The 27,998-nt window shown below is 54.9% G+C and overlaps 1 protein-coding gene across 1 annotated transcript; it reads left to right on the forward strand.

The window, feature by feature from the left end:
• The first annotated feature begins 472 nt into the window (after positions 1 to 472).
• On the forward strand, positions 473 to 26,480 carry Sult4a1 (sulfotransferase family 4A member 1). Its single transcript, XM_021630897.2, has 7 exons — positions 473 to 708; positions 11,231 to 11,361; positions 12,765 to 12,845; positions 13,236 to 13,362; positions 16,635 to 16,729; positions 22,242 to 22,380; positions 24,939 to 26,480. The coding sequence occupies exons 1-7, from the start codon at positions 540 to 542 to the stop codon at positions 25,049 to 25,051; spliced, it is 855 nt and encodes a 284-aa protein (XP_021486572.1). The 5' UTR covers positions 473 to 539; the 3' UTR covers positions 25,052 to 26,480.
• Positions 26,481 to 27,998: the final 1,518 nt, after the last annotated feature.

Here is a 27,998-nt window from a genome sequence, read left to right on the forward strand (position 1 = left end):
CCTCTGTGTGGGGTGTCCCCTCGGCCTGGAGATTTCTTTGCCTGAGAGGGCCCACTCTGAGGGTCCCATCTGCAGGGGGACTCCTCTGCCCGTGGTCTTCTCAGCTTGGGGGGAGGGGAGCTTCCTCTCTGCGGGCCTCTCTGCCGGGGCATCCTTCCTGGGGGAGTCCTCCCTGGCACCTGATTCCAGCCTCTCCAAGCGCTGCCTTTGTCAGCCGCGCTCTGGCGCGGGCTTTTCCATTTCTGGCAGCAGAAGCTTCTGGAGGTGCGGTTTCCCGGCGCCCCCGGGGCTCGCCCCGGCTCTGCCCGGACGCCCCCTCTCTGCCCCCGGGGGCGTGAGCGCCCTGAGCCCGCCCGGATGACTGACAGGCGGCGGCACCGACCTCGACGCACCTCTGCGGCAGGCGTGTGGGGGGGCCTCGGCCACCTACGTCACGGGGCGCGGCGTGCGTGGGTGCGGCCATGACGTCATGCCCGCGGAGCCCCGCGCCGGCGCCGTGACGTCACGCCCTGGAGCTGCGGGCCGGGCCGGGCGGCGGCATGGCGGAGAGCGAAGCGGAGACCCCGGGAACCCCGGGCGAGTTCGAGAGCAAGTACTTCGAGTTCCATGGCGTGCGGCTGCCGCCCTTCTGCCGCGGGAAGATGGAGGACATCGCCGACTTCCCGGTGCGGCCCAGCGACGTGTGGATCGTCACCTACCCCAAGTCTGGTGAGCCGGGGACCCCGCGCCGCGCCCGGCGGTCGCGCCGCTGTGTGACCTTGGGCGGGTCGCTCAACCTCTCTGTGTCCCACGCCCTGGCCGGCTCCCCGTGCGGTGGCGGGCGGCGGGGGCGGCGGTCGCGCCTCCAGCGGGGGCTCCGTGGGGGATGGGTCCGGCCTCCGCTGCCCCTGTAGCCTGGTCTATGGGCTGTCTCTGTCACCAAGGCGGGACCGGAGCACCCGAGTCCCCAGCAGCCGTGCGAGGTTAGAGCTTCCAGCAGAGGCACAGAGAGGGGAGGAGGCTTGTCCAAGGTCACACAGCTGGGCTGGGATCTGAGCCGCCCAGCTGTCCAGGCCTGGTGTGGAGATGGCCGTGTGGTGCCTTTTCTGGGGTCTGTGGGAACGAGCCAAGCTGGCTCTCCCGTTCGTTCGGTTCGTGCGCTGTGCCTGCAGGGCGTCCTTGTGACCACAGTCCTGCAGGCTGAGGGTAGTTGAGAAGGTGGCTGTCCGTCACCCCAGGGTATCCGAGCAGGCGCTGACAGGAGAAGATGTAAGCAGGGTGTCACCCAGGCCCGCCTGCCAGGCCCGGCTGGCAGGACAGTTGTCTGGCATCTTCGCCAGGGATGGGGATGCAAAGGCCCTGGGGTCGAGTCCAAATGCAGGCACTGACCCACCACCGCGAGTGCAGCTGGCTGGGCTGTCCTGGAAGAGGCATGGCAGGAGATGGGCAGGAGGGACCGAGGCTGGAAACACCCTACGACCTCATTCCGGCCTTAATCCCCACTGGCCTGAGCTAGGATTGGCTTTCAGAGAATTCTCTATGTACTGGCCACCACGCTCGGCGGTCCCCAGCTGAATCTGTGGCTGTGTCTGGTGTCGCCTCTTTTGGACCCGTGCCTGGGGTGAACCCAGGGCCTTGAGGCCTTATGCTCCGTGTATGCTCTGCCACTCAGCTCTATACCCAGCCTCAGGGCGGCTGTACGGTCCTCGCCACAAAGTGTATGAATGTGCAGAGATTCCGGTTCCCCACCTGGGCCCGGGAATTGTGGGAGACTTGGTTCTCAGAGCCCTTAGGACCAGGGGTTGTGGCTGCGGTTGTGGCGGAGCTGCCTCGAGAGAGGGACCGAGGTGTGAGTTACTGGAAAGGGCTGAGGAGGAACTTTGGCTTGGGGTACCTGGGGGAGTGGCCAGGGTAGAGGCCTAGCTATGAACTTGGGGGGTTGTTGAGTGTTAGAGACACCCAGTGCTGGGGCCTGGTGTTTTCTGATGAGCTTCCTGGACACTGCACAGAGGAGTTGGATGGGAAACGTGTGTGTGCTCATGAGTCTGTGCGTTCTTGTGTGTGTGAATGTTTTGAGACAGGGTCTCTCTGCGTACCCCAGGCCGGCCTTGAGCTTTCGCTCTCCCTGCTTCAGCCTTCCCATTGCTGGAATTGGGGTGGATTATCACAGTCTCCCCATAGGGCACCCACATTTATTTATTTTTTTATTCATTCATTCATTTATTTATTTTGCTGTTTGAGACAAGGTCTCATGTAGTACAGGCTGGCCTTGAACTTGCTATGTAGCTGAGGCTAGCCTTGAACTCTTGATCTTCCTGCCTCAGCCTCTCAAATGCTGGGGTTACAGGAATCCTCCACACCACGTCTGGCTGGATGCGGTTTTCTGGGTAAGAGCCACTCATGTCTTATGTGTGTCACACGCGCCAAGTGCAGAGAGAAGCGCAGGCCAGAGTTGGTGTAAAAGCGTCACAGCTCCTTTCCCAGCAATGAGACCCCCAGCGGTGGCTCAGGGACCCCATTTCTCCCTTCCCCATCACATCCTGGGAGCTGCCTTCCAGAAATGGACTGTCCCATGGCCTAGTGGCTCTTGCTGTGTCTCTCTGCCCCTGCCCACTCCCTGTCCCATTTGCCTCAAGGCCTACATACTAGAGCACAGGTATGCTAGGAAGAACCAGGAAACCATCTCCAGGCTCTGTGCTGGCTTGGCACCTGAACCTCTCCCAGGTTTGAGTAGGGCAGGGTGGGTCCCCACAGCCCAGGTGGGGATGGTGGCACGTGTGTGACCGGTTCTAGGCTGAGGTGAGTGCCCCTGGCTCTGCTGGTAGGAAAGCCTACTTTTCAGAAGTCAGGTGACCATCCCCGGGTCACTCTGGGGTCAGTGCCTCAGCACCAACATCGCTGCTGCAGGTGCCAGTGCCATGCCCAGGGTGCTTTGTGAGTGATGGTATTGGGGTTGCTTACCTCATCTCCCAGAGAGGAGCCACTGTCAGGGGTGAGCCTGGCTGCCCCCAGCCCTCCTGGCACTTCCTGGACCCAGTGACCTCCAGGGCTGAGAGTCTGGGCCTGACAGTGGGGCTGGGGTCCTGGGGAATGGCCCAGCATGAACCAGGTAGCAGAGTGGCCTCAGCTGGGAGAGGGGAGGAACCAGAACCAGAGAAAGGCAGCCTCTGTGGCCTTCTGCCCAGCCTCCAGGCCCTTGGAGAGACAGGGTGGACGTATCTCGGGCCCTTTGCCTCTGGGAGAGAAGTGGGCGTCCCTGGCAGCTTCCTCCCTCCTGCCTCAGTGGTTGGGGGATGGGGCGGCCATTTCTATTTGTTCTTTTAACCTCTGCCTCCTTAAGGGAAGAGCTGGCTCAGGGCTGAGGCCCGGCACCTTCATGTATCAAGGAGCCACCCACCTCAGCATCAGGGCCCCCCAGTGCCTGAAGGGCAGAGTCTGTGATCCTAGCTAGGGGACAGTTTCCAGTCGTGTAAGCTGGACTTGGAGCCAGCTCATGTGCCTGCAGGGTGCCCAGGCTTGGGTACCAAGCCATTCGACTCCCACCTCCTTCTGGCTTTGGAATGAACAGCCCAGCCTGGGGAGACCATCACAGTGGTGTAACAACATAGAGAACAGACGTAGAAGTCTGTGTTGGCCTTGGTGGACCCCATGGTTCTGCCAGGGTGACAGCTGAGCGGCTGGGTTCCACCTGGGTGTCCTCCGTGCCCTCAGGAGGCCCCTGGTATCCCCACTTGCCCTTTATTCTTCTTTCAGGAGCACCTGTCCAATGTTTTCTACTTGGTGCTCTTTTGGGGATGCATGCTTCACTCCATGAGGTCCTGAACTCTGCTTAGGGGCTGCAGTGGGGGATATCCTCCACCTGAGTGAGTGCCCTCTTGGAGAGTAGGAGATTGGCACTGTGGGAGAACAGAGGCCCAGAGGAGCGGTGTCTTTCCTTGGCTCCTAGAGTCATTAGAGTGCCAGGCTGGATGTCCTGATGTGCTTTCTCTTGTTGTGATAAAATACTCTTTGAGCAAAGCAACTTGGAGGAGGGAGGGGTTTACTTGACTTGCTATTTCCCAATCTATCACTGAGGGAAGTCAGGATAGGAATCTGAGACAGGGGCCTGCAGGCAGGAAGCATGGAGGAACACTGCTGGCTGTGTTCCTGGCTCCCCGTGGCTCATGCTTTTTAGCTAGTTTTCTCACACAGTCCAGGACCACCTGCCTAGAGATGGTGCTGTCCCAAATGGCCAGGGTGGGTCCACATGGAAACCATCCCTCACAGACATGCCACAGGCCTGTGTGAGCTGGGCGGTTCTTTGAGATCTCTCCCTGATGAGATCTGTAGGCTGTGCCGAGTTAACAATCGAAGCAGACTAGCACACTGGGCACCGGGCTCCAGGTTCTTGGCATTTCTGTAGTGTGGCAAAGTGATGGGGCCCAGTGCGGCACAGCCACCGGTGTTGTCTGGACCAAAGGAGCTTGAACAGGAGTCTGCTTGGTGACCAGAGCTGCCACCTCCTCTTGACGCCCAGTGAGATCCTGGCCACCGAAAAGGATGCCCAATGGGGATGGGACTCCCTCCTGTCTCCCAGGCCGAGGGGGAAGCTGAACTCCCACGTCACAGGTGGAATGTGTCCCAGGGCTTCCTGTTCGTCTCACCTTGGCCCAATCCCCAGCCGGGAGAAGAGAGCTCTGCAACAGCCAGCAAAGATGGTGCTCTGTGGGGCAGATGGAACACAGTGACGGACCAGGAGTGACAGAAAGCTGATGGCCCGTGTGGGCAGTAGGGGTCTGGAAGACCAGGCTTGCCTGGCCAGATGTTGACTAAAGATGGGGAGGGCAGTTTCACTGCAGAGCCCTGGGAATCGGTGAGGCGGTCACCGCATGCGGGTTTCTTTGGGGTTGCTGACTCTAAAAGTTTATGATGTAGGACACAGGCGGATGCTGGGCACAGTCTTTGTTAGCAGCGGGGGTCAGGTGGATGGTACCCCCTGAGAAGTGAGGTTCCCAGCCCCATCTGTCCTTCACAGGATACCTGGGTTCAGGCCCCACACCAGAGTTTGGAGGTCTCCATCTTTGGGAACGTGGACACCAGTGAGAACTGATCTGTGGGATGGTAGAGACCCATGGGGAACAGAAGTGACGGTCCGCTCGGGGGAAAGGACGACCTTGTGGTCTGTCAGACCGCCTGTCCGTGGCTCTGCCAACCTGTCCTTGTGTGTGTTTGTGTCTCTGTCTCGTGCCACCCCCCTCCCCAGTCTCATGAGTGCACACACACCTGGGCCTCCCATCCCCCAGCTGCCTCCCATTCCTACCCGGGAGGTTCCCAGCTCAGGTACCCTGTGGGATATTGGTTCTCAACCTGTGGGTCGCGACCCTCCAGAAGGCTCATATATCAGGTATCTGTGTTACGATTCTTAACAGTAGCAAAAGTACAGCTATGAAGTAGCGATAAAATAATTGTATGGTTGGACAGCACAACATGAGGAACTGTATTTAAGGTCGCTGTGTCAGACCACTGCTGAAGGATGACAGAGACCCACAGACACTTAAGTGGAGGAAGAAAAGACAGAGGAGTGTCCCCTCCCATGCCTTGATGGCTTCAGTCCTCAGAGACTGTGGGTGATACCTCCTCAGAGAGAGCAGCGTGGAGGAGGGATTGGAGGGAGTGCTTTGAGCTCCAGGAAGTTTTCAAAGGGCAAGTCGAAGAGTTGGGACGGTAAGCGTTGGGCTGTGGGGTCTAGCTGAGGAAATGGCTATAAAGTAGAAGAGTTGTAGAAAATGATGTCAAGTAGCAGGGATGGACAGGAAGGTGGACATCAGCTCCAGAAGAGAGAGCAGAGAGAGGGGGGCAGACATGGCTGACAAGACCATGGCTTTCAGAAGCCAGGCTGTGAGATCCGCAGCATCAGGCTCAGACTGAGTGACCCCAGCGCTGCTGGATGATGCGGATGCCAAGATCCTGGTTCTGGGAAGTGGCCTGCCACACCAGAACAGCAGTGGCACTTTCAGCCTCTAAGATCTGGCTTGGGCTTCTGTGCCCAGCCCAGCTGCTGGTCCTGTACTTGAGGTCTGAGGAAGCAGGGAGGAGAGAGCCAGCCAGGAAGAAGCACAGACGAGGAACAGCATGGATCTGATGTGGAGGAGATTCCAGGGAGACAGCTGTGTAATGCGTTTCAGGTCAGGTCACCATGTGGGACCAGTGATGCGAGTGACAGGGTCATGTCCCCAAGAGATACGGTGATTTCCTGGTCTAATTTCATTTGCTCACAGCCAAGCATGTCTGAAAGCATTTCTACAGAGCAAGGAAGAATTAAGACTCCCTCTTAACCTCCCTCCCTCCCTTCTTCTCTCCCTCTCTGTTTCCTTCCTTCTCTTTCCGTCCTTCTGAGACAAGGTCCTACCTACACACACACACACACACACACACACACACACACCAGGAACATGTATGCATACCTACACAAAGTATTCTGAGAGCGAGAGGGACCATATTTATATAACTTTTCTTACAGAATATTGTTATGGTTGTTTTTTGTTTGTTTGTTTTTATTTTTGTTTTGAGTCAGGGTTTCTCTGTGTATCCTTGGCCAGCCTGGAGATCACTCTGTAGATCAGGCTGGGTTCAGACTCAGAGATCCACCTGCCTCTGCACTCTGCCTCTACTGCTGGAATTAAAGGCGCGCACAACCATGCCGGGCTGCATAGGTTACTCTCAATCCTGACCTGCAGGTGAACTTTATCGTAAATGTGTATTGGAGAAAAAGCATGCTTTGTAAAGCTCAGTGGTGTTCCCAGCCTCGGATGCCCGCTGGGGCTTTGAATGCATCCCTGTGGGCAAAAATGTCCACTGCCAACAGAGCCAAGGGTGCCCAGGTCTCTCACTACCAGGGAATGTTTGTTAGATCTGAATTAATGGTTGTAGGAAATCAGACACACACAGTCAGGAAAACCAAGGTACTGAATGAGACGGGACATGTGATCGCTGCATGGGGTACCTGACGTGGAGCAGGCAGAGGTATGTACCCAGGAAGTACAGTACGCCGTGCTGAGGCTTTCTGGGAGGGGGGAAGGATGTGTCAAGGTACTGTGTGAAGATCAGTAGCTCATTTGACACATACAGGCCATGAATGGTAACACGTTACCTGGAGGTTGGCTGGAAGAACCGGCTGAGCCTTTGCCCCTGGGAGTGGAGTCTGCGGGAGGAGATGGGGTGTTCTCTCATGCATTCTGACGTAGTTTGGTTGGTTGGACTGGGTAGCAGTGTGGCTTTGGTGAATGATATAAATGAAAATAAAAGGGTCCATCCTCGGGAACCTGGTGGTGCTGGCCCTGCTCTGATTGGCCCTGTCTATACAGTGAAGAATCCTGTCTCCAGAGTTCTGGGGGAGATTTTGCTGGTCTCCTTGGGTCTGTTGAGAGGCTGTACCCCAGATTCCTGAATTCCAGAGCCTTTCATGCACCTCAGCTAGGACTGAGGTCCGAGTGTCCTGTCAGCTACCACCAGGGCATTGGTGCTCTGCCACTCAGGCTTTGGCCGTGTCAGTGGAGTGAGCTGCGGATGATGGCATTGGTCCACCAACACACAGAGCCAGTGGAGAAGCCTGGCTGCTTTCCCAATCAACAGCTGTTTTCCCTGCAGATTGTATGTGTTGGGGTGCAGCAGGCTGGTCACTCAGGGCAACTTCTTTTATGTATTTCAAGGTGGCCTCCCAGTGGCCACCATAGCAGCATGAAGGCCTTTTGGGACTTCCCTGCTCTGCCCTGCTGCTCTTGTCCCTAAGTACTTATGGGTGTTTGGCTCCAGCCCCTGGTCCTGTTCTTTCCCAGCTCTGATGTGGTCTTAACTGCCACTCTACACTTGAGGACCCATTGAGAGAGAGGTGCCTCTCTACCCTGCCCCTGAGGCCCAGGGTTTGTGGCTAGGAGAGCCACACAGGCTCTCATCCTGGAGCTCTCCCATCCTGTTAGCCTGCTGCTGAGGGTGACGTGAAGCTACGGCATCGTGTCCTCACGCATGGCTGTCCCACCTGGGAGGGTGCCCACAATCTGAATACTCAAGGTTTCTCAGCCTCTGAGCAGCCTTGGCCTGAGCAGGTCACTTGCTGGTCCTTGTCTTCCGTCGAAGGAGTCCTTGTCTTCCGTCGAAGAGAGGTTTTGCCTCTTTTATTTCTAAAACGTAATAACTTTACTTACTCTTAGAGAATTTTATGCAAGTATAAAATGTACTCGTTGTAATATCCATCCTCTGTTTCCCACTCCAGATCAGATCCCCCTGGGCCCCTCGATACCTCCCCCTCCCAAAAGCACAACTTTTGAATAAATAACCCCTGAGCCTAATCAGTCCTGCCAGTGTGAGCATGGCTGGCTGGCGGGGGGCCAGCTGCTTCGGCTGTTTCTAGCACGAATACATAGTGGAGCTAAGGGTGGACTTGTGGATGGAGGTGATTTCGAAACACAGCTCAGGTCTGTGACATGGACCTATGTGGGCTGAAGGCAGGATACAGCACATTAAAAATAGACGGTGAAGATGGCCAGGAGAGACCCATTTTAGGGCCTTTCTTGGAAGCTAGCTGAGCCTGAGTGGACAGTGCTCACCAGGACAGACAGGCAGGCTGGCCTCACCAGGGTGTGTGGTTTGTGGCCTTGGTACTTTCTGGCCTTCCAACCTCATTTGTGTGTGTGTGTGTGTGTGAGAGAGAGAGAGAGAGAGAGAGAGCCCTTCCTTCTCCAGCTGTGGTCTAGGACTAACTGTGTGACTGGAAAACCATTGAGTTGCTTCATGCTGGCCACTTCCTCCCTGGTATCCTTGCCCCCTGGTACCTCAGCTGCGCCCGTCCATCCTGCCTGCTCAGTGTGTGAGCTATGTCCAGGTGACAGGTCCTTAGAGGATGAATGGACCACTGAAACACCTTGGCTTTCTGGCTACAGCTAAGATCTGGAGGCGGGTATGTGAATCCTGGGTTGTTGGCCCAGCAGAAAGAGCATGAAGGACAGGCCAGCAGGCCTTTGCTGATGGCTGGCATTGAGGAGATAAGTAGAGGGAGAAGGCAGGGAGAAAGGGCTCTTATGAAAGAAAAGATATTGAGGAAGTGAAGAAGCCACCTCTCCCTCTCCGCCCCCGTAATGTCTTGCGTTTTAATTTTTTTTTTTTCTTGGAACGCACTCTGTAGACCAGGCTGGCCTCGAACTGAGTGATGCACCTGCCTCTGCCTCCAAATGCTGGGATTTAAGACGTGCACCACCACCTGGCCTTTTTTTTTTTTTTTTTTTCCTTCCTTTAAGACAGTGCCTTTTCTGTAACTCAATCCTTCTGCCTCAGTCTCCTGAGTGCTGGATTATAGATGTGTGTGTGCGTGTGTGTGTGTGTGTGTGTGACTAGACCTGGTTTAAGTTCTCACTTTTACAAGGTGCAAAGCCCCTTGGGAGTAGATGGGCAGTGTGATGTGGCTTCCCAGGCTGTGCTACCTTGAAAGCAAGACAGAGGTGTGCACCGGACTGCAACCGAGAGAGAGGTGTGGTCCTCGGAAGAAGTGGTTCAGGCATGAGGACAGCCTCACTGCTGGTAGGAAGGGTCGGGACCTGTGGTGGGACCAGGTTTGCCGAGGTGTGAGGCAGGTGAGGCTGTCTGCTGTGGATTGCTGAGGGGTTGGAGAGAGGCTGTGAACGAGACTCCACCTCCACAGGTCTGGTGGGATGTAACCATTACCAACAAGGCCTGGCTTCCTGTGGGTGGGGCTTCCTGGGTCCACCTTGGGAATGCTGGAGAGGAAGGGCCAGCTCTAGGGACCAAAGCTCAAAGTGAAGGGGCAGTGTGATCAGCTGTGTCTCTCTCTTCTTTGAGCTCATGGGAAGTACCTGCTCTCGTGTCCTGGGAACTGGAGGTCACAGAGGCTGGAGAGCAGCAGCCAGGCCTCTGGCCTCCCTAGGCTCCCTGCTGACCATTGGCTGGCTGGCCTGCCTGGCCCTGGGACCCCAGCTTGGACTGTATGCCCAGCAGAGCCCAGGCAGCCTGCTGGCTGTGAATCATGCTCAGGGACTGGAGTGCAGTGGGTGGTGCCAGGCTTAGCATGGTCGGAGGGTGCAGTAAGGGTGTAGATGGTAGCCTGTGCTGCGAGTATCTGGAGCCTCTGAGGAGGCAGGCTTTGGGGGTGGCAGTACTGAAGCTACATAAGGAGCTGCGTTCGTGAGGAGGGAGCAGGGAGAGGGAAGGCTAGGCCTGGACCTTTTGTTTCTGGGCCTTGTTGTGAAAAATGGAAAGCTGTGGAAGTCACTTAGGTTGGAGACAGTGGGCCCTGGGTCTGAGAGGACGGATGGTCCCCAAATCCAGCAGGGCACCCATCCATGGCACTATGTAATGGGGGGATGGGGGCTTACTCATACCTTAGCCCTGTGGGCCACTGTGCCTGTCTCCTGGTGGGTTTCTCTCTGCATTGCGTGACTCACAAGCAGGCTCACATCTGTCCTTGGCCTTGGCTGTCTCCTGCTATCATGGGGAGCAGGCCTCTGCGGGAGGAAGTGGTTTCTGTCTCTGTGTGGCCCCATCTTCCGCACGCCTCCCATGAGGTGTGATGAGAGGTCTGTGACGTGGGTCCCCTCTGTGTCTCTGAGTGAGCGACCACTTCTGTGGCGGCTCCTGGTCTCACCTCTTGTCACCTCAGTTCATTTGGCAATAGTCACACCATGGTGTTGCTGGTCCTGGGCTGTTCTCACCTTGGGTATCGTATGTGTGTCCCTCCTTGTCACTTTCCCATCGTGCACCCTTGTCGTGTTTTCAGGGCTTTTGAGTGTTTCATGAATGGTGCAGCCAGGAATGATCCAGGTGTGCCTGTTGGCTTCTTGCCCTCCATGTGTTCCTGGAGCACGGGCTGCATCTGTGCTTAGCTTAGTAGTCATGGGGCAGATGAAGGAATCAGTTGGCAGCTGCGGTCACGCCCTTTACCCCTGAGCTTGGTCACTTCTGAATCCAGCGGAAAGTTCAGCCCTTGGAAGCCTTAGTTGAGAGCAGGCCCCACCAGAGCCTGCGAGTGGCAGGCACACCCTGCTAGCTTTCCCGCTGTCCTGCCCCAGAGGAAAGCTGCCGGCTGGGTACTGGCAGTGGTGGTGGGCTCAGGGCGGATGCCCAGTCTTGGCTTGCTCTCAGTCCGTCTCCAGGTTCCTCTTGCTTGCTGAGCTCTGTGTCCGCTTCTCAGGCAGCGGGAGTGACGTTGACTGTGAGGCTGGCCCAGTGGCTTCCTCTGAGCAACCTTTCCCGACTCTCCACCCAGGTACAAGCTTGCTGCAGGAGGTGGTCTACTTGGTGAGCCAGGGTGCTGACCCTGATGAAATTGGCCTGATGAACATCGATGAGCAGTTGCCAGTGCTGGAGTACCCACAGCCCGGTCTGGACATCATCAAGGTACCCATGTGACCCCTTTTTCAGTTAACACCTGCTTGGTAACAGCAGCTTCTCAAGGAGCCATGGGAGCTCATGAGGACATCTGAGGGCCTCCGGGCAGTTCTAGCTAGCCAGGAGGGAGAAACTGACAGGTCTGAGGCCTTGACTGTGACCCTGTGCCTGTCAGGTGCAGGTGACTGATGTCAGCGGCAGGGAGTCTACGAGGTAGGAAATAAACAGATGCCTTTGGTTGTAGACTGAGGGACCACCAGTAGGAAAGCAGGTCCCAGCCCCCTCCCTCATCCATCAAGGGAGCTGGAAAGGACAGGTTTGAATAAAATCTTTGTTATCAAGAGTGATATTAGCTACGGGTAGTGGCTTCTACCTATCGCCCCAGAACTGGGGTGTCAGAGGCAGGAGGATGACACGAGTTTGAGGCCATCTCAGGCTGCGTGATGAAATCCTGTCTCAACAGTAAGAGGCTTTACGCATTCTGCCCCTTTGAGGTAGCTGGACCTTTCTTTCCATTCCATCTCCTGCTACTGCTACAACTCAAGCCATGCATCTCTCGCCTCACGCACCCTCTCAGGAATCTATCTCCGAGAGCCCCGCTCCACATGTCACGGCAACAGATCCCTCCTGCCCTTGGTGAGCTTGCTTCGGACTGTATCTGCCACCCAGAGGTCACCCTCCCAGCTGCAGTCTGTGCCGGTCATGCTGACGCCTCTCCAGGGCACACCGGCAGTGTGGGGCGCCTCAGCTCTAAGCACCTGACAGGCTGGTGCTGCTCTGGCGTGAGGTGCAGTAATGAGCTGACAGTTCCCACCTGGTAGGGCAGGAAGTCGTCATGGTGATACCGAGTAGGGGACAGCGGATCACACAGACAACTAAAGAATGTCCAGAAGGATGAGAGGAACAGAGGGCACCGAGACGCATGCTCCAAGGGGAAGCTGACAGGATAAAAGGGCTGAAGGAAATTTGCTGCCCATGATGCCCCGGGCTGCTGTGAGGTCACAGTCGAGGGCAGCCGGAAGCTTTAAAACTGGACGCCCCCATGTTCTTACAGGCACTATTTTATGCCTGTGTTTTGTGTTTCCCCTGCCCCGTAGACCCTTCCTAATTCTCAGCCATTCAGACAAAACCACCATAGCCACAAGGGATCAACCCTTCAGGCGAGGGACAAGGATTCTCATTACAACGCCTGGGGTCCAGCCAGCTGTGTCCAGGTCCAGATGGCTCAAGTAGAGAGTTGGCTAGAGCGTGTCTTTGGTCCTGCTTCGTCAGGATCCTTCCAGACCTGTTAGAAAGGCTGAGGGAGGGAAGAGGTAGGTGTGTGTGTGTGTGTGTGTGTGTGTGTGTGTGTGTGTGTGCATATAAATGTGTACTCACATACGTGAACATGATAGCCATACCTCTTCCTGCAGGAACTGACGTCTCCCCGACTCATCAAGAGCCACCTCCCCTATCGCTTTCTGCCCTCTGACCTCCACAATGGGGACTCCAAGGTAACCTATCCCCATCTCCCACCCCCACTTCCTCCTGTAGGTGCCACTACCCCTGGCCCAGGGTCTGTCTTGGATCATGTCTGCGGCGCTTCCTCCATGCTTACCAGGGACTGTGGTGGGGATGTTCTCTCACAGCTGAACATTGGAGGATGGGGCTCCCTTTGTCTGCTGCTCTTGTCTCTGTCCTCAGTCCCAAAGTCCCCAGGCCCCCAGCCCTCACTGGGGCGTCTGTCTCCTACCGATGACAGTCTACAGCATTTACAGTGGCACAGTCACTGTATTCCTCCTGCGCACTCAGCTTGTGGGCCAGAGCGCATCAGTGCTAGGAAGGAGCCAGGGGACGCCTGGCCAGGAGGAGGGGGGACCTACCCAGCCTTCTGCCGCCCGCAGGTCATCTACATGGCCCGAAACCCTAAGGACCTGGTGGTGTCCTACTACCAATTCCACCGCTCGCTGCGGACCATGAGCTACCGAGGCACCTTCCAGGAGTTCTGTCGGCGGTTCATGAACGACAAATGTAAGTGCCGGCGCGTGTGCGTGCCCTAACCTTATAGATAGCAGCCAGTGCCTGGCGTTCCGGGGAGGTGCTGTGTGTAAGGGCACCTCGCCTTTGCGAGCCCGCTGTGCCGATGGGGTTTGAGTTACCACCACAGCTCGAGGCTGGGGAGCTGTGGATCTTAGAGGCGCAGATCCTGGGACTGCCTCGTCCTGCTCCCCTCCACCCTGAGGGCTCTGGGCTCTCCAGTGTACCACCTGTCCTTCCTGCCTAGGTTCTTAACGAGGTGAGAATGAAAACTGTGAACTCGGAGGCCCAGATCTCTAGGCTGTGAATGGTAGCCACCGACTGGTGTGAAGGCTGCTACTGGGTGTGAATTATCACATGGGCGGACCTCAGGGGCTGGCAGTGACGGCAAAGCAGGGTGTGCTGGGATGTATACTTCCTGTTGGCTCCTCCCTGCCTGGGGTAGGAGATGCATGACCTTTCACCCCACCCCACCCCACTTCTAGGAAGTTGGGGACCATAGGAGGAAGTAGCCCTCTCTCCCTCCCGCCTCTTTTCTTCACCCTGCAGGCCCCCTGTCTCCTTAGAGCCCTGGTAGCAGTTCCCCTTTGGCTGTGTTCCCACCTCCCCCAGTTGCCCCCACCCCTGACACCCCCGTGGGGTCTTGTGGCTGACCACAGTGTGGCATGCACCCAGTCATGGGAAAGGGGTTATGCTCCACATTCATTAGTCCACACTGAGACTGTCCTCGCCCTGGGTCTGAAAACACATTAACTGCTCCGCGTGGCTCATGGCGCGGGGAGGGGAGGGTCCTGCAGGGAGATTGTGAGGCAAGAATAGAGTGTATAACAGTAAAACCTCAAGTGCTGAAGGCCTGAGGGCAGCCCCCAGGAGTTTCCTCCACCAGGCTGTGGTGCAGACAAGGCCCTGTAGAGCAGGCTGCAGCAGGCACACGGGGCTGCCCTCAACTGGAAACCCGCAGAGGCTGAGAGGGCTTTCTTATGTTAAACATGGCTGCAACCATGCCCCATGTCCAGAGCTGGGTCCCATCTGTGGTAGGAAACTGCAGGACCAGTTCCCCAGGGTCCCTGGGCCTGCTGCAGGACCCCCACCTGGCTTCTCCCCCCACCCCCGTGTACTGTTGGGGTACCCCTGCAGTCTCCCATGTGTTTGAACAGTCCCTCCTAGCTCATGGCATCATACCCTCCAGTCCTGGCACCCATTCTTGCCTCATCGGTGTGTGGGAATAGCACCAGAGTGACAACAGGGATCTGCCACATTCAGCTTGGTGCACTCTCAGCCAGAGCTGTTAAAACCTGTCCTGGCATAGGTCTCCCTGTTCACGGTGCAGAGCCCTAGGTTCAAAGCCATGCACTCTGGCCTGTATCCTATTTAAAACGTGTGACTTGGTGGGTGCTCACTTCCCTCTCTCTGCTCTTAGCCACTCAGTGGCCACAGCGTGGTGATCCTTCCCTCCCTGACCAAAGCTCAAAAAAAGTGGCCGCTAAGAGAAGGGGCATTAAAATGACATTATTTCCTAGCCAGCGTGGTGGCACAGGGCTATAATCCTAGGGGCTTGGGAATGAGACAGGAGGCCTGCAGGCTCAAGGCCTGTCTGAATTCTGACTTCAGGGCTAGCCCAGCCAACTTAATGAAAGGTAGTAAGGGAGCCAGGGGGGCAGGCATGCTTGCCTGGCATGTCAGGCTTGGGCTTGTTGTCCCCAGTACTGGACAGAGCAGAGGACAGTTAGTGGCCGGAGACTCCAGCAGGTCTGGGGTTAAAGGCTATCCAGGTCAAGTGACAAGTGTGTGGAGCCTCTGGACAGGGTCACTGATATAGTATGTGGATAGTCTTCCTTTGACACAAGCACACGGGGGATAGTCTGAGGACAGGGTCACTTGACAGGTGCTGTGTTGGCAATGCTCTGTGGACAGACAGTGACCTATGCAGTTGGGGACTCCAAAGGTGGGCTTTTCCTGGGCCAGGGCTGTGACATCCTGCAGGCCCTGGGTAAGTGTCTTCATGGTCTCAGCACAGAGAGGCACGGAGAGAAGCAGGTCGTGGCAGGGCCCCTTCTCTGGAGGCCCACTTCCCATTAGCACACACACATCTTTGTCCACTGTGGCCCCAGGTACAGAGGCAATGGTGCTCTTGGTATCTGTAGTAGCAGTCAGCATGCCTTGCTTGGTTCGTGGTCCTGGCCGGCCTTCCTTGGGCAGTGTCTTTGTGACCCAGTGCAGTCCAGGCCATCTGGAAGTCCTGTGCCTTCTTTGGGAGTGGGGGAGAGTCCTCCCATTTTTTTTTTTTAAACTGGGCTGCCTGCCTCCCTCCTGCCCCAGGACTTCATCTGCCTGGACTCAGGTGACCACATGGATCCAGATCAGGGTCCAGGCTCCCATGGCATTTGACCTATTGTGACCTGGCCTGCCACTGTCCTTTCCTGAAACTCAGCTCTATAAAGTGAACAGATTTGCTGAGAGGAGTTTGCAGAGGTCAGCCAGGTGTGTCTGTGCAGCTCCGTTGTACCCCAGTACAACTCCTTCCCCGGGGAGCTTGCAGGTGGCCTGGAAGGTAGAGTGACATTTCTGCCCCTGCTTCTCATGTAGTCGGTTCCTTCCTGCTGCTCAGAAGGGTTCAGGCACCACTCCTGTACAGTGTCACACTGAGTCCTGCTCTGGAGCCTTCACGGGAGTGTGGCCTGAAGATCATCGAAGGGCACCTCAGTCAAAGAGACGGGTACACGTTGGAGCTCGTTACTAGGAATGCTGTGGCACAGCTTGCAGAGTGGGCTGAGTCCTCCCTGAGGTGCTCTGGCCAGGCAAGGTCATGCTGTGGCACATGCTGCCGCTGTGACAGCGCAGAGCTCCCACCTCTCTTTAGGTGGAACACCTAAACTGAGAACACCTGGAGTCAACCAGGAGTCATGGGGTAGGACCTTGTTCCGGAACTATCTTAGAGTTTCACACGCCCCATCCTACTCCGCCTGCTCTTGTCCTGATTTCTCTGGGCATTTTTCTCTATTGGCACTAGTGTGTATACCAAATCCTTCTCCATTCAAAGCCCTGCCGGGCTTTGCCAGGGTCTTCAGGGCATCCATACTCTGGCTGGGTAGGAGTGGAGGAGGTTGTCAGCAGCAGAAGGGGCGAGGGCCTTTGATGCTTTTTTTTCCTTGTAGGAGACCCTGCAGTTTCCTTCACAGTGGCAGGGCAGGAGCAGGGCATCGTGCGGGGGCGAGGTCGCCTGTTCGGTTCCCGCCCCAGCTGTGTCCCTTTCCCTCTTTCCACAGTGGGCTACGGTTCCTGGTTTGAGCACGTTCAGGAATTCTGGGAACATCGCATGGACGCAAACGTGCTCTTCCTCAAGTATGAAGACATGCACCGGGTGAGTAGTCCCGGGAGCGCGGCCCAGCCTGCCGGGAGACGCTGTCCGTGGTGCTGCAGCTGTCCGCGGTGCTGGGGCTCTCTGGTGCCAGCACTCTATAGAGGCATCGGAGGGATCTGCACAATTGCTTTCTTGCCCAGGGATGCCTGTGGGCCACAGAGGAGACTGGGGCTCAAGTCCCTGGTCCAGCACATGGCCTGTGTTGGGACAGGCTGGTCCCCAATGACATCGTGGAAAGCCTGTTTCTTGGCTGTTCTGTCTTAACAACAGAAGCAGGACCTCGGCCATTCTCATGCTCTGTGTCATTACTATCACCGTGGTGATGGTGTGAGGCAGTGTGCTGGGGTAGCTGAGTCACTGCCTTCTGCATCAGCTTTTGGGATGCTGGTGAGCTTGTGTGCTGCCCTGTGGCGCCCCCTCCCCGTCTCTCCTGGGTGCTCAGGGAAGGAGGTTAGCATTGGCTATGTAGGTGTGGGGAACGCTCAGCATGTGAGCATATTGTCTTAATAGCTGCATTACCTCCTGGGATCTCCACTGCCATGCGTGGATGTCCTGATCTCTCTCTCTCTCTCTCTCAGCTTTTGGAGACAGAGTTCCTCTGTGTGGCCCTGGCTATCCTGGAACTAGCTCTATAGACCTGGCTGGCTTCAAATTCAGAGATCTGCGCGCCTCTGCCTCCCGAGAGCTGAGCATGGTAGCTCACACCTTTAACCCCAGCACTCAGGAAGGCAGAGGCAGGTGGATCTCTGTGAGTTCAAGACCAGCCTGGTCTACAAAGCAAGTCCAGGACAGCCAAGGCTACACAGGAAAATAAAAAACAAACAAACAAAAAGCATGTGCCACCACTGCCCAGGGCCAAGAGCACACCTGCCCTTGACCGCTCTCCCCTGTCAGTATCTTACCCTCATCTTCACTTCACCACAAACCCTTCCCATCCTGTGTCACACCTCTTGTTGCCCTTGCCCCACAACACCTGAGCTGCTCTGTCGTGGTTCCCAGTGGTTCTCTACTTTGTTATAACGAGTAATAGTTATTGGATCTCTGTACCCTAGCCTTCTAATGGCATTTGACACAACCCTGCCCTTCCTCATTTGGCTGTGGAGATGCCACTGTCATCTCTCCTCACTCCCTTCTCAGATTTATTTTTATGTTACTGTTTTTTGTTTGTTTGTTTGTTTTGTTTTTCTGCCTGCACGTATATATGTGTATACCATGTACATGTCGGTGCCCAAAGAGGTCAGAAGAAGGTATTGGATCTGGAACTGGAGTTAGGAATGATTGTGAGCCACTGTGTTTATGCTGGAAAACAAGAGCACCAAGTGCTTTTAACCTCTGAGCTGTCTCTCCAGGCCTCAGTCCTGGCCTTGCTTTTCATCTCTTCTTCTGTTCACTCCCCTGTGGTCTCACTCCTTTGCTAGGTTTAGAGCACCCACTGGCTGTGGGTGCCCCAAGACATGTCTGTGTGGTCATCAAAGGGAGACCTAAGATTCGATGCACCCAAACCAGCCATTACTGTCTAACTGAGAGAGTAGCCTGCAGGGTGGAGACACCTACCCCCCTTCCACAAGAAGACTGTGGTGTAGAGAGTCAAAGGCCTGTGAAGGTCTCTTGCTGGAGCAGGGGAAGCTGATTCCTCACAGTACAGTCCCTAAGGGTGCACAGGCCTGGGCTGCAGGAAGCCAGGCTCAAGTGTTCTCTGGAGGTTCTGAACCAGGGAGACCAGGGCCAAGCCATGCTGCCCACTGCACCTGGAGGTGGGGGGGGATGCGATGGTTAGTGAGAGGGCCTGGAGCAGAGGTCAGAGAGATTGGAGACGATATTGGAGAGGGCGGCAGCCCTGCCTAATGTGGACTTGGACATGACCTTGGAAGTCTGATTAGGAACATGTTGAAGAGGGTCCTGAGGAGCTCACGAAGGGGCCTCAGTGATGATGGCTCCTGTGCACAAGGAAGGACTGAGTAGAGATTGGGGTGATGTGGTATCATTCATCTCCTAGTACCCTGTCCTGGACTGTCCCCTCTGCACTGACCCTAGGCCGGGCTTGTGCCATATGCTATAGGAGAAGCAGAAGGAACACCCGTGTCTAGGCTTGCCCTCACAGAGGGCACCCACCACCTGGTGAGGCCCAGCTGTCCTGCTGAGAATGCTGCAGGGGGCACAGCGGGCACCAAGCCGGCCAGCCTCACTAACTGCTGCTGGTGGCCGAACATCCCAGGTAGTGACTCTGCTCTTTAACCCCCTACCCACACACACTACCAGGAAGATTCCAGATGGCCTGGAGGCCCAAGTGTGCAGAGAACCCCAGGGGTTGGCTGTGTTTCAGCCCACACTTTCAGAGGATTCTGTCCAGAGTCTGTGATTTGTTGACTCTGGCCCGGTGGTGGGGTGGGAGCATGCTCCAGGGGTCAGTTACCCTATGGAGATCAGGAAGCCAAAGGGGACCAGAGGATAGGGATTCCTTTAAAAGGAAAAAGCCGCCCTAGTGGCCACTTCCTTCAGCAAGGCCAGGCCTTGTGATGTTTCTGCTGCTTCCAAAAGCAGTACCACCAACTTGGGACCAGGCTTCAGCACCGGGACCTGAGGGGGACAATTTAGTCAAACACATGGCTGTTGTTTGCTTTTTAAAAACATTTTATTTTTATTGTTAAATAATATACATACATACATATACATATGGGGTGTGTGTGCACATGAGTGCAGGTGCTCATGGCAGCCAGCAGAGGGCATTAGATCCCCTGAGGCTAGAATTATAGGAAGTTGTGAACTGTCCTACACAGGTACTGGTACCTGAACTCCAGTCCTCTGGAAGAGCAGTATGTGTGCCTAATGACTATGCCATCTCTTCACCTTCTTACTGTTTAGGTTCCATCAGTATCATTACAAAGATGCAGCTTATAACAAGAGCTCCCTCTCAGGTACACTCACCCATATCCAGCCACTGAAGTCAGTTGATTTTTGTGTCTAATTGGCATTACTACAGTAACCTGTAGTTACTGATGTCTTTGATGGAGATTAGAGTGCTAAAATGATGATGATGATGGTTGTTTTGTTTGTTTGTTTGTTTTTTACTTTTTTTTTTTGAGACAGGGTTTCCCTGTGTGTCCCTGACTGTCCTGGAACTTGCTCTGTAGACCAGGCTGGCCTCAAACTCAGAGAACTGCCTGCCTCTTCCAGAGTGTGGAGATTAAAGGCATGTACCATCATGCCCTACCTGAGATTACATTAAAATTTTTTTCAAACTTTTTGTTTTAAGTGTATGGGTGCTTTGATTACATGTATGTACCACAGGAAAGCAGTACCCACAGAGGCCAAAAGAGAATTTCAGATCCCCTGGGACTGGAGTTATATAGGCAGTTGTGATCCACCATATGGGTGCTGGGAATCAAACCTGGGTCCTCTGGAAGAGCAGCAAGCTCTCTTAACCACTGAGCCACCCCTCCAGCTCCTAATGTTGCATTTTTAGGAATGCATGTTCTCATCTTACTGTAGAAAAGTAGCCATGAGAGAACACCTGTGTTTCCATATTGTGGATTGTCTTGTTGTTACAGGCAAAGCTGTGTGCTCTCATGGTTCCACTTTTCATGTGTGCATAAGTGTGTGTGTGTGTGTGTGTGTGTGTACGTACACGTACTTGTAAGTGTGTTCATGTTATGGGTATGTGCATTGCACTACGTATTTGGAGCCCACAGGACAACCCTGGGTCCTCACTCTCCATCTTCTGTTTGAGACAGGGTCCTGTTCTTTGTGGTGCATGCCAGGCTGGCTTGTGCCATGAGCTAGCAGGGCTCCTCCTGTCTCTGCCTCCCATCTCTCTGTGGCAGCATGGGCATTGCAAATGCATGCTACTGCACCCGGCTTTAATCAGATCCTGGGGATCTGGACTCAGGCCCTCATACCTGTGTGGCAAATGTTTTCCTCTCTGGGGTACCTTCCCACCAGCAGCTCCTCATCTCTCCCTTAGGCCCTCAGCTGCCCTACTGCTGCTAGTCCTGTCTTGGTGGCCTTTGTCCAGGTGCCCCAAGTAAAGTTCCCCTTCACCCTCACAGTCTCCCTGAATGGTAGCCTCTCACAAATGGGGCTCCCCTGATAATGACAGGTGACCTGCCAGCACTCGGTTCCTGGTTATGAGTGGGAAGCAAGCTCAGATGAGTGAGGTGTACAGTTTGGCCTGGTAACCACCCTACAGTCTCCTTTAACAGGAGTCTCAATGCAGAAGCAGTCCTTCCTCCAAGAAAGGCATTGCATGGATGCCGAGCTGCCCAGAGCAGTCCCGCAGAGCACCCCAGCCACCCACCTATGTCTGTCTGTCTGTCTGCTGCAGTCCTTTCCCTGAGCGGTTTCTTCTGAGGGCCGGTTTTATTTCTCTCTTGTTCTTTTTCCTTTTTAAGTGCTAGGGTCAGTAAAAGTGGGTTCTTATTTATTCTGTGTTTGCTCTGACAACTGTGATTCACATAACCCATCGTGTCATTCCTGTGCGTGGGACCTTGGGGCTGTGTGCCTCCCTGTTCCCAGGAGATGAGGCAGCTAGGAGTGGGAACAGCAGGATCAAGGCTGCTGGGTGGGTGCTGCAGGAACCCACAGAGGGGCAGACACTTCCGGCACAGCCCATTGAAACGTTGATTAACAAGTGTGTGCCTCAACCTCGCACAGCTTGAGGGATTGGCCTGACTGGGGTGAAATGGAGCATGGAGAAATGACAGACACACATACAGAAAATCTGGGGTCAGGTGGGATCAGGTGCACTCGGGCGGGAGTGCACACCAGCTGCTCAGAAACTCATTTGGTTTATTGTGTACAGCTGAACGAGGAGACTGGCTTGGCTAATCTTGGGAGGAGGTCTCTGAAGGGATGCAGTATCAGGACATAAACCGCTAGAGAGGAGAGGAAAGAGCTTCCAGAATCTTCCTAGTGTTTGACCAAGGCAGCTGCCAGCGGCTGTTGGGGTCTTGGGAGTGACAGTTCAGGGATCCTTCTGGGAATCGGTGGTAACCTCAGCATTTCCCAGGGAGAATATGGCTGCTGTGGGGAGCCGTGGCATGCCTGCTCCAGCTATGTTCCGACTTCAGTTGTTGGCACTGTGGGGCCCATAAACGGTTCTTTATCCAGTGAGCAACTTAGTAGGACTTATTTTCCTCAGTCCATCTTCCTGTGTGTGAGGTGGGTGGGGCGCAGGCCACCTCTGGGTGCAGAGGATTTCAGAAGCTGGGTGGCAGCTAGCTCTTGCCATTGTTGGGACAGTCTTTGTTGTTGCTGTTTGTAAATGAGCCACAGCTCTCAAGACCTTTTACCTGTATCTTACCCTCTTTTCTCCCAGACCTGTGGGTTCGAATCCCAGACTTGCAAGTTTTGAATTGAGAGCCCCCCAATCAGCACGTTAACCTCCTGGCTGATTTGCAGAATGGTCCCGCCTGAGCCCTGAGGAAGGAGGCCATGAGTATAGTGCCCAGATCGGCCCTGTGCCCTGGAATGCTACCTCTGAAGAGCTGCTCTGCTCTCTGTCCTTATCTTTCAGGACCTGGTGACCATGGTGGAGCAGCTGGCCAGATTCCTGGGGGTGTCGTGTGACAAGGCCCAGCTGGAGTCCCTGATTGAGCACTGCCACCAGCTGGTGGATCAGTGCTGCAATGCGGAGGCCCTGCCCGTGGGCCGGGGTATGTGTCCCCTCCATCCCCCCTGCTCGGGTCTACCTAGGACCTTCTGGACTGATTTTTCTCTGGGAAGCTCACTTGCTGGCTGGCCAGTGCCTGTTGAGAGCACAGTGCTCCAGGAGTCGGGCACGCTCTGCCCGCCTGCACACGCGGTGCTTGCTGGAGTTCACAGGGGCAGCAGTTACTGGGGCTGGCTCAGGCTCTGGGCAAGGTATGTTCACGCAGAGCCCTTCCCAAAGGCTCAAGTCAAACACCCACAGAGCAGACCCAAGGCAGGGCTGTGGTGCCAGGGCGTTTTGAAATGTAGGGCAGGCCACTGACTTGGCAGCCTTCCTTCTGGTGGCTGTGAGTCGTGAGCTGTGGAAGATGGATCCTATGTGAGGAGATGCCTTCTTCCCTTCCCTGCCTAGAGGGTGCTGACCAAGGGAGGGGCTTCCTGGTTCCAGTGGCACACACGATACATGGCCTTGCCTGAAGGGCAGCCAGGCATTGGTAATGAGAGCCAGGGCGCTGTGGACGTGGCCCAGTTAGATGTGGGACACCTTGGTAGCAGGAGGCAGTTGGTGGGCAGGCAGACTTAGGGGGTGACATTCCAGACAGGAGTGCCCCCGAGGCCACTGAGTCAGTTTCCCGGTTCTTCGGGGGGCATGTGTTAGCTGCTGCTCGGTGGGGCAGCTCAGGTGCTGAACTCTCAGGATGTTTCAGAGCAGTGCCCATGCTCCGTAAGTCAACCCTAGGTAAGTATGGTCTAGGCCTGAAGCCAGCTGCCAGCAGTGTGAACTGGAAACTTCCAGAGGGTGAGGAGCTGTGAGGAGAGGTCTTGAGGGCTTTGGGTGGTGCCCAAAGTGGGGAGAGAAGATGAGCCTGATTGCAGCCTAGCTACCTTCAGGTCTGCATCTTCTGTCAGCCCTACAGCAGCTATGGCTTCCAAGCTTTCCTCTGAATCGAAACATCGCAGTTGCTAGGGCCCAAAGGCAATTGCTAGGGAGCTAGTACACAGGGCCTTTCAGAAGAAGGCCGAACTCTGCTCCTCCAGAGAGCAGCTCAGCAACCCGCACCCCTTGTCCCTCGGCGGCGCCTTCACAGACACTTATTATTTCGAGTTTATTTGCCATTCTTCAGTTTTGCTTTCACTGTATTTTGTTAACCCTGTCCGTGACCGCCTCCTCAGCCCTCTTTTGGTTTGTGCATGGTGAGTGTGTGGTGAGTGTGTAGCGCGCCAGGTCACGTGTGCTCTGCTGCTTGCCCCCACTCTCTGTCAGAGGCGTTTGCTCTGTCGCTGTCAGCCTTGGTTTTGGTTTTATTTCAGTTCTGTGGTTTTGTTTTCTTTTAGCACATTGACTCTTTACTCAGAAGATCGCCTTGAGGTGGCGAGGATGCAGGGGCTCGGGGAGCCGGCTGCATTGCTTAAATTTGGTTCATGTCACAGCATAAATTGTCTTGATTCCAAATCCTAAACCAGGTGGGTGACTCCTCTGACAAACTCTCAGCTGGGAAAAAACAAAAAACAAAAAAACAAAAAACAGTCCTGGTAAAAATATATTAATAGTCTGGTTGGTCTAGAAGCTTCTAAATTGGTCCCTTTGGTATCCTTTGAGGGTGGCAAGAATGATTCTATTTTACTTCTCCAAACCCGACAGATGAGGTCTCATTACCAAAGAGAAAGTCCTGCCTTGTCCATAGGTTTAGCCCAGTGACCATAGGGCGGGCGTAGGCCGCAGATCTGAGGCCCTGGCGGGACAAATGCTTTGGTGAAGACCTAAGCAAGGCTATCGGTTGCAGATGGCAGTTCTAACCTCAGAGTTGCCCTTCCTCTCAGCCCCCCTTATTTAAAACCACAAAGCCAGCAGCGCGTACCTGCTGGCCACTCCTTGGAATACAGACTCCTAATTCTCCCCTGGCTGTGGGCAGACACACCCTGGAGTCGAGGGGCAGAATTCTTGTATGTGACGCATTTTATACCTAGCCTGGAAAGCAAGCTCAAGTCCTCCCCAACCTTATTTATTTATTTATTTATTTATTTATTTATTTATTTAATGTTAGGCTTCTAGAAAGCTCTACCACTGATGGTTTCAGGAGAACTTCCTTATTGTCCTTTGGCTTTTTTGTTTGTTTGTTTTTTTTTTTTTCTTTTTCAAATTCTTCAGAGACAGCTGATCTGCCAGCAGCACTTGGTGCTGTGGACCTGTGAGTTCCCAGCCCACAGTACTTCCTCTCTGGCAGGCTTATGGCAAGAGCACCTGCCCTGGTAGGTTCTGGGAGCTAGCCTGGAGCAGGAGGTAAAGTCCCTCTCAGACCACAGGTGTCCGTGGGATGCCTGGGGCAAGTTGACAGAAGGCGGCAGTAGCGAGGCTTCCCTCCAGAATTAGGGAAGCTGGTTCCGGTCAAGTCCCAGCACAAGCAGGGCCCCTGTGTTCTAGCTCAGGTGGCCCATGCCACACAGCAGGCCAAGTTCAGATGGGTCTAGGAACAAACCTGGAAGCTTCCAGATCCATCCCTGAGGCTCCCTTTTGTTCCGAAACCGGTGGATACAGCCAGCTCTACTCTGGTCTGTGTTGCAGGGAGAGTCGGGCTGTGGAAGGACATCTTCACCGTCTCCATGAACGAGAAGTTCGATCTAGTGTATAAACAGAAGATGGGGAAGTGTGACCTCACGTTTGACTTTTATTTATAATACCAGAAACCACAAACTTGCATGCTCACGGTCCCCAGATGCTCCACTCGCTAAAAGTCCTGTTTGCGTTCATTTATTCCTTGCTGGACACACTCCGGAAGCCGCGTGGAAACAGCAGGGGATGAGCCCGATGGAGAGAGCGGAGGAGTGTGGATGAGGCTGTCCGAAGCGGCCGCCTGGCCTATAGCATTTGAGTCTCCACGTGGTGGCCATGCCACACGAACAGGCAGCGCAAACGGCTGCCCTGCGCCCCATGTTATCCACTGTATTTTATAGCGCTTTTCACTGGAAATCTAAATAAATCTCTGCCAACCAAATGCAAGGGGAAGCAGGAGCGAGCAGTGCCGGATGGTAGGAAGCTCTCAGGGTTCGCTGTAGTTTTTTGTAGTCTTTTCTCTAGGCACAGCCATTCCACCTTGTTCTGAGATCGAAGGACGGGTTAGGGGGTCACACGACGGTGGGGGTGGGGATGGATCCCGGAGAGGCGGGTGTAGCCTGTGGAATTCTGTCTTCTGGAACCATTCTGGCACCAAACCAGGACCTGTCCCAGGCCGTTCTCAGAAACACCACCAGTGGGCAGCTCTCTGAGCCCAGTACAGAAGAGTCCAAGGAACGTTCCAGAAAGGAAGCTGGCCGGAGGCTGCGGGTGGCATCTGAAAGCGTCGATGGTGTGTGAGGAGTCCCCACAGACACCAGACTGCACCAAGAATTAGTTTCTGCCGCAGCCTTCTCTTATCCCCCAAGGCAGTGACTGACACATTCCTGATGGCAAGAGGACATAGTATGGTTCTAAAACCCCTAGTTGCTGTCACTTGTGTTCTGGCTGTGCCAAGGGTACCAAGCCAAGGTTCTCATACCCAGGAGACCCGGTCTGCAGGTTGAATGTCCTCCATGCGGATAGGATTATCAAGCCTACCTGTTTGAGTGAGCACCTCAGCCCTCGCGGAGTGTTTGAGGGATCAGTGGTCCCATGTGGTACACCTCCCCCCCACCCCCGCAACACACACCTGCTCTGTCTTCCCTACAACCCCCCCCCAAACATACACCTGCTCTGTCTTCCGGCTCAACTTTGGCTCAAGCAATGGCCAGGTGAGAGGTGGACCAGCAGGTTGCTGTTTGAGGGGGACCAACTCTGTTCCTTACCAGGTTGGTGGTGGGAGGCTCCGGCTGTGGGAGGGGCCTGCTGTGGGCGGTCTCTGAAGCAGGTCTGGTTGTAGCTGGTATTACGCTGTCCAGGGAAAAGCTTGCGTGGGCCGGATGCATGGTTCTGTGAGGTGGGCATGGCAGTGCCTTTCCCGTGTGTCTGGGAAGGAAGGCTGCTTTCTGTGAAATTTTCTTTCTATTTTTCTATTTTTAGTACTGTACGGATGTTCTGGAACCACGGTACTCTGTGCTTGCTTGCATCTTTAATAAAAGACACCTTCCCCTGCTTGTGGGTTTTCTGTGTTGTGCTGGGTGGAGAAGGTCCCTGTGCAATTCTTCTCAAAGGGGTGCTAAACCCATTCCTGCCCTGTCCCCTGGGAATGGCTACAGAGGGAGACAGCCTGGGGTGGGTTCTGATGAGGCAGATTTTGGTTATTTCGCCCCATGCAAACTTCAGTGAGGGTTGAAACCTATTCCCTAGTTTGACCTTCTGGAAGTGAGAGGAAGGGTAAAGGAAGAAAGAAACTGGAGGAGAGATGTTGGTGTTCCTGTGGATCTCTTCTCCTTCCGCAGTCTGCTTGCCTCTGGCTCCATCTCAGGGCACGGTGGGATAGAGACTGAGCTTGGCAAGCCCTTCCTGGCTGGCTTTCTCAGTCCTGTGGGAGGCAAGTCTGGGCACCATTTCCTCGGTAGAGAAGGAGAGCCCGAGGTGAATGCAGACTCTGGATAGTCATCTTCCGTCCTCATGCTGTGCCTAGAAAGGTCTACCCTTAGTCATTTCCAAACTGGACACACATCAGGGAGCCCAGAGGAAGCAGGAGATAGACTCCTGTGCCTGCTTTACCTGTAAGCCATCAGCTTCTGCGGGGACCTCAGTGCTGTTGTGTAACAAGCATTGTGATAGTCAGGGAGGAGCCCCGGCCTTCCAGTCAGGGCCGAGTCAGGGAGACATAGGGATAGTTCAGGATCTGGAATGCTGTCATGGGTCACTGAGAACAAGATTGCTCGGTGGGTAAAGTCTGGTCTACAAAGTAAGTCCAGCACAGCCAAGACAAAGAAACTCTGTAAAAAAAACAAAAACAAAAACAAAACAAAAAAAAAAAAAAACAAAAAACAAAAAAACACACAAGCAAACAAACAAAACAAAATACCTACAATGTCCTGCCCACCTCCATGCTGCAGGCCAGCCAGCGCCACCTGGTGGCTATGGTGGGATTGTCATCTCACAGCTTGGGCTTAGCTTGTGGTTTTGCTCACCGCCTCAGAGGTGAGGGGAGGGGTGGACGCGACACCACGACCCTAGGGCATAGCCATCACCAAGAACAGGCCCATCCTGGGGATCTCCCAGGGACAGTTTTTACCCACTCTCCTGTTTGTTGATAGCTGGGGAGGGTGTGTGGGGTACATTGACTGCCTGCTGGTAAAGCCTCAGCAGGCCAGGGCCCAATCCCTTCTATCCGCTTGGCGCAAAGAATGCCAGGTGGGACCAGAGAGATGGCTCAGGGCTTTGGGGACGCTTGCCACTCTTGCAGAGAACCTCAGCTCAGTTCCCAGGTGGCCCAGAGCTGCTCCTGACTCCACCTCCAGGAGGTCTGGTGCCCTCTTGTAGCACCTGCAGGCACGTGACCATACATAAAAATAAAATGGATGAAATGACCACTGGGTCAATCCACTGCTCACGGGATTCAGCTTGGCTGGGTCCTCTCCAGCAGCATTCTGCCTCCGGTATCCTTCATCCTGACAGTGCATTCATCATTCCGTGCCTTGAGGTCTTCTGTCCTACTCACCTGCTACTCAGACTTCA

Source organism: Meriones unguiculatus, chromosome 8, assembly GCF_030254825.1.
Source record: "Meriones unguiculatus strain TT.TT164.6M chromosome 8, Bangor_MerUng_6.1, whole genome shotgun sequence".
In the NCBI taxonomy this organism is placed as follows: Eukaryota; Metazoa; Chordata; class Mammalia; order Rodentia; family Muridae; genus Meriones; species Meriones unguiculatus.

Coding starts and splice junctions, on each gene's coding strand:
- Sult4a1 (XM_021630897.2), top strand. CDS start 540: ATGGCGGAGAGCGAAGCGGAGACCCCGGGAACCCCGGGCGAGTTCGAG. Junction 16,730..22,241: donor AGTATGAAGACATGCACCGG/GTGAGTAGTCCC, acceptor CTTATCTTTCAG/GACCTGGTGACCATGGTGGA. Junction 22,381..24,938: donor GGCCCTGCCCGTGGGCCGGG/GTATGTGTCCCC, acceptor TCTGTGTTGCAG/GGAGAGTCGGGCTGTGGAAG.